The sequence below is a fragment of the Odontesthes bonariensis genome, chromosome 12 (assembly GCF_027942865.1).
Source record: "Odontesthes bonariensis isolate fOdoBon6 chromosome 12, fOdoBon6.hap1, whole genome shotgun sequence".
NCBI classification, from domain to species: Eukaryota; Metazoa; Chordata; class Actinopteri; order Atheriniformes; family Atherinopsidae; genus Odontesthes; species Odontesthes bonariensis.
The window spans coordinates 33199738-33211106 of record NC_134517.1 but is presented as its reverse complement, the minus strand read 5'-3'; the positions used below and the strand labels follow the sequence as shown (position 1 = coordinate 33211106).

The 11369-nt window shown below is 39.4% G+C and overlaps 1 protein-coding gene across 1 annotated transcript in view; it reads left to right on the top strand.

The window, feature by feature from the left end:
* The first annotated feature begins 317 nt into the window (after positions 1-317).
* Positions 318-11369, top strand: part of wnt6b (wingless-type MMTV integration site family, member 6b) — a 32256-nt gene continuing 21204 nt past the window's right edge. The window contains exon 1 of the mRNA XM_075480186.1: positions 318-1036. Coding sequence (XP_075336301.1) covers positions 957-1036 — 80 coding nt within the window. The 5' untranslated portion in view covers positions 318-956. The remainder of the gene's footprint in view (positions 1037-11369) is intronic.

Here is an 11369-nt window from a genome sequence, read left to right as displayed (position 1 = left end):
GTTAATCCATAAATAGAAATGACAACGTGTCAGTCTGTTGGCACAAATAGAGGAGAATTTCCATCACACCTGTACTGACACAGCCTCATTTCGTAAACCCATTTCGGGAGACCGTATACTGACTGTGTATCAGATCCATGTGTATGTCTGCTAGTCTGTGTGTTTACCCCGTGTCTGCTCTCTTAGGTCCACCCAAAACTAATTGTAGTCTCTTTTTCTCCCCCTCCCTGAATGACAGCGAGGATTTTGCCTCGCCCGGAGCGACGTCACACTAAGGTGGAAGAAGACGAGCTCATTTTCCTGCTTTTATCATCCAAAGAAAACACACTGACAGACTGTGCAGCAGAGACGCCTCTACCTGCAGCCGGTGGGCACCGTAAATTATTTCAGCCACTTCATCAGTGAGTCAGTTTAGAGCGCACAGAGAGCGACCAACACCTCGCCGCGTTAAAGAAAAACTTAAAAAGTGATAACAACAAAAAAAATCTATCAATGAGGGCAGCAGCGTTTTTCGTCCTCTCCGTCTTTATTGTAATTTAATTACGTGTACACTTCTCCGAGTGGCGAAACTCCAGGACTCAGCCGGAGCCGTTTCGTGCGCAGGCAGATAAGACTTCGCTGCTCTCTTGGGTATTCTCTCTCCTCCTTGAAAGCATGTTACACGCTGCGACACACAGAGTAGAACGACAATGAAGAGGTTAACCACACCTTTGAAAGCGGACATCTCCTCAGTAGCCACTTGACCAACTTTGTTGCGCATTAAGATGCGCCCGACAGAAGACCAGTTGGACTTTTGCGCTCACGTTGACAGCCACTTTGCGGTGAGCTTTTACTGATTCGTGCCGTCAGGAACAAGGACCTCCTATGTATTTAAGTAATAACCACACTCGGTATTGGCTGAACTAGTCACATTAAACTTTGCTGGGAAATCTCATTGAGGATCTGCAGCGTTCAACATGACGGTTCGTCTTTCACGGATCCAACTGGCCCTGTTCTTTATCTTGCTCTGTCCGGTCAATATCATCGGACTCTGGTGGTAAGTTACCACGTGTTTTATGTGACACACTTTTTTTGTCAAAAAAAAAAGATTTGGTTGGTATAAATTGAAAAAAAAAAACTTAATTTGTGTGCACAATGGTGCGTAACCGCGTCTTACATCTATCTACAGCACCATCACTCAGCATTATCTCATCGGCCTTTAACTCAAATATTCACAATGGTGAATTCCCAGTTGGGCTGCGGCAACAGTCTGATCCCATGAGTTAGGCTATATGATCATCTTGAGCTAATGTGCTAAGCAAGATTAAAAAAAGGGCAAGGCACAGTTTTGATGATTTATTATTTTATATTCCTCGTAACGGAGTATATCTGTTTATATGGTATATGTATTTTCTTTTTTTTTCTATATATGTTTTTGCCATTCTTTGCTACAGTGACATAGTATCTCTTACCGAGTTAGAAATAGTTGCTGCACTCAAGAAACAAAAATGGAAATACAAAGCTGTGAACTAAGCTGCATCTTTGGAGTTCAAAGAATTACAGAGAGAGGAGAAAGATAGAGGAAAGACACTGAAACAGTGAGGTGAGAAGTGTGTGCACTCTACATTGCCTGCAGTAAGTAAGAGGACAGAGAGATTGGTAGAGGTGGTGTTGATGGTGTGTGTGTGCAGAAAGTTCAGGGTGAGGAATGTCAGGTGGCCCTCTAGGCGCAGTGGATATGTCATCATAAAACAATCCATATGGGCTCAGCTCCGCAAGGTGTGTGACAGTCGAACAGACAGACAGGCCCAGCAGATGAGCTGATAACATGTTTTCTGCTCTCTTGGGTTTCTTTCTGTCTGTTCAGTGCTTTCGTTTGTCTCGTTTGCAGCGTTTCATTAGACAACATCAAATGTTTCTGTCCTCTCACACATACGCACACACTTCTGCAGCATTTGAAAGTGAAGCTTTGTGGTTTTGTTCTATTGAATCCTCCCACTGTTCATTCTCAGCGCAGTCAAGGTCAATGTGGGATGTAGTGTCAGGGCGGCTCTGCAAGGCTATGTGCTGTTTGACTGGCAGATAGCTCTCCTCATCTTTGCCATTTCTCTGTCACTTACTTCAAAAGTGAGGTAAAAGTAAGTAATTTTTGGAGATAAGTTACTGAAACTGACTCCATCAGTTGTGTGTATGCTTGGGCCACAGAGTAGGAAAACAAGGATGGAGCAGCAGGGATTCAATCTGTCTCTGAGCAAGTAGTATAGTTTGTTTCCATACTACGATTAATCCACAAAAAGTAGTTCACATGTTTGACAATGTGAGACCACTCTCCAAAAGAGTGCAGCATCATACTACAACACAGTCTGAGAAATGTTGTGAAGCTGTTCCAAACCTTAATCTATTTGATCGTATTCTGGAACACACATTTTTTTCATTTTGTGCATGTGGTTATAGAAATGCAACCTGGAGTCACAAAGGAGAACCTGCAACAGTTTTTACAGGAAAGGCTCAAAAATTGAATTTTTTACCTAAATCTTTTTTTAAATATGGAGATTGAGCTTACGACTCAATATGTGACAGTGTCCATGTTTGATGTCTCGCTCCATCATGGCGGGAACCTTCAATATCTCGTTACAACTGTCACAATGTCAAGATTCTACACAGTGTGCTACTTGATAATGTTGATTTTCAACTCTGCTGATTTGTCAAAAAACTTTTTAAGGAGGCAGGAGAGAGAAAACAGTTGTTAGACCTATCCCACACAATGTTTTCAACGCTGCTATCATGCGATTTCCTACCATGGTGTTTTACACTCCTGTGTTTATAAGATGAAAACAAACATATTTATTACATGTCTTTGGGAAAGACTGGTCTGGAAAATAACTACATAAAGGAAGACAGTCTCTGGGCATTTCATTAAACTGTCACAAAAGGGGCAATTATCAGATTTAATGGGTGGTAAAAGTTCACATTTGGTTGTGGAGTTACACATGACTGTCAAGCAGGAAAGCTAGAGAGAAGGTAATTGATTAGGTTTCCACATAAACAATTATGTTCCTAGATTTAGATTTTAAAATGTTACTGGTTAGAGTAAGGCATTAATGAATCACTTGTTTAAAGTAGGGAAAATATTTTTTATAGCTCACTAACTGATGAGTCCCAAGAGAATGTTCAGGGGACATTTTCCACATAGATAAATTACACTTAAATTGTGCTGGATGACAGATGAGTTAGTATTTAACATTTTGCCAGAAGAGCAAGTTACATAATGCAAGGTGGACAGACTGTGTCTCAGCTGGTTGAAAACAATTTTCTTTTCTTTTTTTTTTACGAGTTACTCAACCAGATAAACATCAATAGTAGGTTAATAACAAAGCAACAGTTTCCATAGCCATGGTTATTCAACTTTCAGAGACATCAGTGTTAGTGTAAGGCCAAAATTTGAATTATTTTTCAGTCGGCTAAGTTACTATGAGTTATTCGGCTGCAGTAACAGATTTCAAAGCCTTCAAACTAAACTAAAGTCTTTAAACTAAAATTCTTGCTACATCTGGCCGATTCCTGCCATGTAAAAGACTAGATCCAAACCAGAAAGAATCGTGTGTCAAAGTCCGTTTCATTTCTGCTGAGTTCAGTGTTCAATTGGCCTCACATTATGCAGGACTTGGGGCATTTACTGTATTTTAAAGCTAAGATGGATTAAGGGAATCAACACAGAGGAATAAGCTACTTCTTTTTCATCCCCACTGACATAAATTGTCATCTTCTTTCACTCACTCACTTGTTCGCTGGCTCACTTACACACTCACACACACAGTGACTGACTGTGATGCAGCCGGGGTGAAGCCACACCTGTGGCTTGCTCTCAAGACTGCCAGGACATTGATTCCCTCTGTTGAAAGATGCTGGACATACCATCCTACATCGCTCTTTTTTTGTCTCATGCTCATTCCTTTTGAATGTCTCTATCTCCGTATGTCTTTTGAAGGAAAATGACTATCATCTGGACAGGTTGTCGCTGAAGGAAAAGAGAGAGCTGCAATGAGAGACGCAGAGTGAGAGATATGAAATGCTGGGAGATAGCCGTCCTTTCAGAGCCTCTACTGATTAAAGCACTCTAATCATTTGGCCTGAGAGCAGAGAGCTCAGCTCAGAGGAGTGAGGAATGTCTTTGCTCTCTTGTACTAGTTTTGACTGCAGCGCTTTGCAGGGCCAACTTTGTTATTTGTGTGCGTGTGTCACAGCCCTGGTTTGGCGGTCAGCCTGCACAGAACATGCCACAGTGCCACAGGTGCACGTACACACTGAATTGGTGTATGTCTGTGTGTTTAAGTATCCTTCTTTGTGAGTTCATGTATGTGTCAGTCCAAATACATGTCCAAACAGTAGATCCCAGTTAATTCATCTAACATGCACTCAAAGATGCACAAAAGCCCTCATTCAGTCATATGCCGTGGTTATGTACTGTATGCACGCATATTAACACACGAGCGCAGAGTGTACAGTCAGAACCTCCATCATCACTGGAAGAGAGCTCCACTGTAACAGATCTAATCTCATCCACTCCAGGCCCACTCTGAAAAGCTAAATGTCTAATCAGGACCAGGGAGATGGGTAGAGATAAATGACAATGTGGGTTTGGCAAGATGTATAGTACAGAACCGACATTAAATTGTTTATGTGTGTGTGAATCGGATTGCCTGTCTGCACTTTGAAGTGTGCCTGGAAGCTTTTTTATAGACATGGATGCTTACAGTGTATACTAGCGTCAAAAATATCCAGGGATTAAAAGATGCACAGATACACAAAGACACAGCATACACAAAAAATGTTTTAACTTCTGACGTGTTTGAAGTCAGATTTGTCATAATTTTTTTTTTTGCACAAAAAAAGTCCAACGGAGAATAAACTTCTTATATCTCACACGTAACAGGAGAGTTACCAGAGCTACCGTCCTCTCATCTCACAGTCGGATGCACAGAAATCAGTATTATTTCCCCACTCTGGAGGATGGCTCTTTTTGATGAAAAGTAGATTGCCTATTTTACAGTGGTTGTGAGCTTCTTTCTGCTTTGACATTACATACTGTATGTGAGTTACACAAATGGCAAATGTAAATTAAATCTGTTAAGCAGCTGTAGTGCACCAGTTGGACAAGTGGGTTAAAGTTGACATGGCACGATCATTTAATTCTTAACCTTGGGTACCTTTAGATTAGCTTTGCATACTTCATAACTCCAAATAGTTCATCATTAGTTCAAAACGAAAGTAAACTTTCTCTTGGGGGCAGCCTCCTCTTGAGAACGAGAGCATCTAACTAAAGTGTTTTCTCATTGGTCAAATAATCTGACGTTTGTCGGGGATTCAGGAAAGGGGATGACGATGACGTGTGAATGCACACTACTCCAGTTGCTGGCTAAGAAGTTATGAAAAAAGAAACAAAGAGAAACGCACCACGTTTTCAAGCATGACAACGTGTGACATTCAGACCTGGAATTGGATCCCAACTATCAGAAGTGAATAGCACAATGGAACTGTCACAGTTTACAGCTGGGTGTCTCTGTTTGGGAAACATGCTCAGTGCCTGCTATTGTGTATTTGGTTGTGTGAGTAACTCAGTGTTTTTGAGCAGTCGTAGAAGCAACAAGTGGATACGTTCAGATGTCTTGTGTATAAATGTATTAACCCATAGTGTCATTAGCCCACTTAGCTACTTTTTTGTTGTTTAACCATGATGTTTGTGCAAAAATCCATTCATACGTCCAATAGCAAAGACAGACAATTTCACTTACTGCTTTCGTTTGAGTGATGGAGAAGTCTCGACTTGTAGCGTCAGTCTCCCTGCAAAGCCAGCGCCGTACTGGTTCTTGTTTATAAAAATGTTGTCTATGAACAAATACATCCAAACCTTTTCTTGACTGTGCTGCTGGACAAGAAAAACAAACCGCATACACTAATCCCAGATTACTGGGTCATTGGGAAGCTGAAAAGACTCAACTTGCCCTCAAAACCAAAAATATAATCTTTGTACACTGCTAAGAGAATTTGACCATATAAGGAAATCCTGCCTTTCGCTTACTGTGACGTGTGAGTGAAAAGTTGCTGAAAAAAAGTTTTGTGAGTGACAGTTTGAGACTACTGAATAACGCAGATTTTCTTTTTGGCTTTGGGTAACATTTAAGGTGATAATATATCATTTTAAAACTGCAGATAAGACAGAAAACACAGAAAAGCATGCCCTGGGACCTTTAAAAAATTATTTAAATTCCTGTCACCAGCTGTTCAATAGTTGTATATCTATTAAAATGTAAGCTTGTAAATTAATGTAATCTTAACCTTAACTTACATCGTTGTTGCATTTGATGACCCAAAGATTATTTCCAATAGGAGTTCTATGCTCTGGTACTTTTGAACTGATGGTGTTAAAAATGTATTTAAAATTTTACTATGAAATATCAGTACAATGTCTGTCTGTGAGCTGAAGTTGTTTCAGATAGGCTGACAAATACCTCAGTGGCTGGCCAGATTAATCTTAAATATGTCTACAAATAATTGTCTCCGATGAAGCCCAGTCTCCTGTGTGAAAGTCCTGTGCTAAAGTTATGGGCTCAAACTGTGCCACCATTATCTTGCTAACAAGCTTTTGTACTTCTAGATTTGGACTGTGAAAGTGTTTTACTACCTCAACTGAACTTTGTGAAATTTGTGGGTCTGTCATAATATACAATAGGTCCTAGTTGATAATGATGGGAGGTTCTCTAAACTTTTTGTTTCTTTTCGGATGATACCGGCCACACAGAATAGTTACCCAGAGTCTATGATTAGTGGGTTTGTTGTAAAAAGCAGTGGTTGTATTGGCAGTGTAGGAGAAATTAGATTTTTCACAAAACAGTATCACCATTGTGTTTTCAAAGCCATTAACACTAAATCTCTCTATTGTGTTGAAAAAAATATTCTATCACCATGGAAAACATTTTTGTTTCTTTTAATCGCTGTCTGACAATGGAATCAACATGTGGCATCTCTTTTTCAGCTGAAAACATACCACAGCTTGCCAGAGGCACTTGCTAATGTGATGTGCGCTTGTTAAAAGGTAAATGAATGTGTAATGGCCCCTATCCTGTTGCTATACATTTAGTTTGGTGTAGCTGACTTGGTTTTATGCATGACAAAGGCCACTCATCTCAGTCACACTTGGTTGAGTTACATAAAGCATCAGCTTACATATCAATTTACCAACTCTGTTTTCTGCAATCCATAGGGAGCATTGAGCTCATCCAGGCACCTTTTTAACCTCTCGTGTTTGTCTGAATATAACCATGGTCTGAGCCTGATGTGTATCTTTTGGCTGCCGCTGCTGCTGGGTGTGCCACTGTTGTTAAAACAGAACAAATGTTTTTCTCATGTGAAATTGCTTTCCCTTGCTGCTCTCCCTTTGGTCACACTGAATTGTTATTGTTGATGGTTGCATTGCAAATTATTTTTTGTGTGTGTGTGTGTGTGTGTGTGTGTGTGTGTGTGTGTGTGTGTGTGTGTGTGCGTGTGTGTGCGTTTGTGTGTGTGTGTGTTTTCATTTTCGTCTTATTACATCATTTCATAACAACCTTGCTAATATCTTTGCATGTCGTCTTGTGTCTTCCTCATCTCACCCTAAGCGCCCCCCCAACACATTTTTTTCCATTTTTAGACTCTTTCTCTGTTGTCCTTTGACCCTTTTCCTTTTTCGCACAGACGTCTAAGACTAGAGCTTGTCATGACTATCCTCATCTCCAGCATACTTGAGGGATTAAGAAGAGATGAAATTCACTAATTCATTTGTGAAAATAGAAAAAACAGAAGGGCCCTGTACGCTACAGCTCTATATCTATGGTGCAGTGAGATCTTTAATGAAACTAAGATATCTCAGAGCACCATAGTTTAATCACTTTCTGATGCTCTTCTGGGCCCTTAAAATAAATAGGTATCTATTTCTAATAGTCCATATGTATTTGTAACCTTAGTTTTCTCTCTAATTTCATTTATATAATGAAAAACCCAAGCCTTTAAACTTTGTCATAAAGTTAATATATATCCATCCATCCATCCATCCATCAAATCTGAAAATATGATTGATTTAAGATGTTTTTTAAGCAGCACAAAACATTAGAATAACTATAACCCTATACAGTTACAGCAGACTATTGTAGATGGGTTTAGGTCTTGATGATGAATCTATGATTTCTTTTGATTCTTCATTTTATTATATCTCTGACTGTTAGGGTATTCTCCCTCTGTTTGTGTCTTTATCATGAAGAACTCATCATGTGAGACAGTGTTTCCTCAAAGCCTCTGATAGCATCGACGGATGAACATCCTGCATGTGTTATCTGTTCAGGAGCTGTATCACAAATGACAGACTGAAGAGGAGTGGCACTTTGCATGAGAGTTTCTGATTACTGCCTGACTTTGAAGTTTCTACTGGCAGGTGTATATAACCTGTTATCTATGTACATGTCTGCACTGTATTAAATGCACCTGTGTGGGTAACTATGGACATGTACGTGCGGTATTTGCATCTTTGTGAATATTTCTTATGCATATACACGGTGTAAACTTTCCAGTGGGATTATTTTAATGTTGAAATGGTTGTTGTGACACAAAATATTGTGTGCTTGACCCATGAATATGTTTGTCTTTACTGAAGGATCAGACATGTAAGCTTCCTTAAAGGAATAAAATGCAGAATATCTGTGATTTGTGTTTGTAAACCCCCTTCACTGCAGAGTAATGCTGCAAGGGAAATGCCTTCATGTTTAATGTGTAACGCTGCCTACCTCACCTGAGTGGCTGAGATACCTGAGCTACAACCTCTTGTAACTTTTTCTTTCTGATTTTTTTTCTTGTCAAGAATCGGAAAATCAGAGTTTTGAGTAATACGAGGAATTAAAAACTCATGTCTGTCACAGCTCAAAGCAGTAGATTGGAGAAATAAATTTTAATTTACCGATTGAATCCGATGGTTATGTATTAAAGCACAAATAAATGACCCCCAACATTTAATCTCGTAGTGTCAGTCTTTGCTGGTCTTACAATTCGATTAGATCACGGTTCACCAGTTAATGATTTAATGCGTCTAAAGATGCAATGTTCAGCATCCTCAAATGACTTTGTAACCATGTGTAGCAACATTGTCATTAATATAGGCATTCAAATCATGACTATGAGCTCCTTCATCATTTAGTGCTTTGATATAAGTTTTATTTTCAACATAAAAAGCTGCTTATTTTGTTTGTTTTGGTACCATTGTCTTAGTGACCTACATCAGTACTGGACATACTGTTCATGTTGCCTTCCATGCAGTCACCACAGAGGTCCACAAATCATGTGTAATGCCTACCCACTACGTCACAGCTCTTTACCTGGGCTTTAATTCAGTCGTAGCAGGTATAACCATTTTTGTAAAGGTTTTGATGAGTGCTTATACGGTAGCTCTAAGGTCTTCAGCATCTTGCTAACCTGAGGTTCTCCACACGTAAAAGTTAGTTGATCTTTAGCTGTGGCAGCTGCCATGTATGAGTTGATTTCGTTCCCTCTCTTAGAGTTAGAGGGTAAGGTTCGTAGAACCTCTTTAATTCTTGTCTTATAAGTCAGGGTGGCTGCATTAATTGATGTTGCAGATGTCAGGTAAGGGTGAAAACTCTTACCTGACAACTTATATTCAATGTATTTTCAAAGTATTACATGTTTGGGTTTCATTATTACACATTTGATGCATTTTAGTAAGTTAATAAAATCCAACATCTGCCCAGATGTCCGCTTTAAAAACATTTACTGCAATTTGTCAACTTCTTGCTGACCTTTGTTATTTAGAAAATATTTTTTTGGTGTATATGTATCCTTATTTTCTGGAGGCTGCAAACTCAATTAAAAACTCATTTTACAGAAATGAACTTGACCACATCATAATGAACAAAAATTTGAGAAATTTCCACACCTCTAGTCCACACAAATTTATGGGAAGCTGCTTTATAGTCGAACTGAGTGCTGTTTATCAGTCTTCACACCTGCATGCTATAATACTCTGGTGTCTATACAAACTCTGGCCAAAATATTCAGACCACAGCAAATTAAGAAAAAACAAAGCGGATTTCATCTGTATTAGTCTGTACATTTTGTTTTGTTTTTAAACAAACACTGCTTTTCATACCTGGAATATGCACTTCTTGGATCCTACAGTAAAGTATTCCCATAATACTGTACCTCGAACACTGAACACTTGGATGTTTTCCTCTCCAAACAAGGACAAGAATGCTTGGCACTTACAGTACATTTATCCCATCATCCAATTAATGCACCCCATTTTTGGTTATATCTTCAGCAATGTACTTTTCCACCTGAGTTCACCCCATTTCCAGCAATCCCACTTCCCTCATCACGCCCCGTTTCTAAACTTCTAAGGCAGTTCAATGCACATTATCTAGACTCCAGAAGAAACTCAGGGATGATTTTATCCCACCATGTCAAAAAGTATTGTGTTGATGTACTCTCTTGCTTTGAACATAAGTTACTTTGTAACATATGTCTTAATTGTTAAAGTCTTGACCTTCTTGCTTGAGTTCAACAAAGAACAGTTGTGTAATTAGACAAGAAAAATGTATAATCCTGAATCGTCTTCAGTTGTACACTACACTTCTTATGTAACTGCCCAGGCTGAAGAAGATACCATGTGGGAATGTGTTGTGTTTATAGGGGTTGTGGTCTGTTAATGGTTGTTACAGTAAGAGAAGAAAAAGAGATGCTGCCCACACATAAAAATAAAACTGCCTATACTGCATACAAAGATCACATTGAATGTTTTCTCAAAACTTTGATGTGTCAGTTTTGAAAACCACCCAAACAAAGAACAAGAGACATTCATAAAGTAGGAATTCCTTATCAGCGGTGATCACATGTATGCCTGGTTGGAGACTATTACCGGACTTAAAGACTGAAAAGACATGTGAAAAGGCTTTGTATTCTTTGCTAGATTTCTACCCACAGCCACACTCCCATCTCACACTGTCATCATGGATATTAGCTGCAGATTTTAGGTTTGTGAAGTTGGGCTTTAACTGTGGTAGTTGAAGGGGCTGTATCTCTTAAGTGACAGCATAGCATGCTGTGAGGGGCCATATTTATGAATGCTCAACAGTCCTTTGGCTTGCTTGTTTCAAAGTTTAAGAATCCCAAATAGATCATTTTGTATTATTTCCCCCCTTCCATGTTACATGTAAAATGGCATGTGGGGAGTAGGGACTACCCAAATTCCACCACATTTTACACACACGCCTCAAATATACTGGTGGTTGTTGGACTGATCATGGATAATGTGAAGATTGGAAAATCCTGCCCGAAACCTGTCACATGGTGTG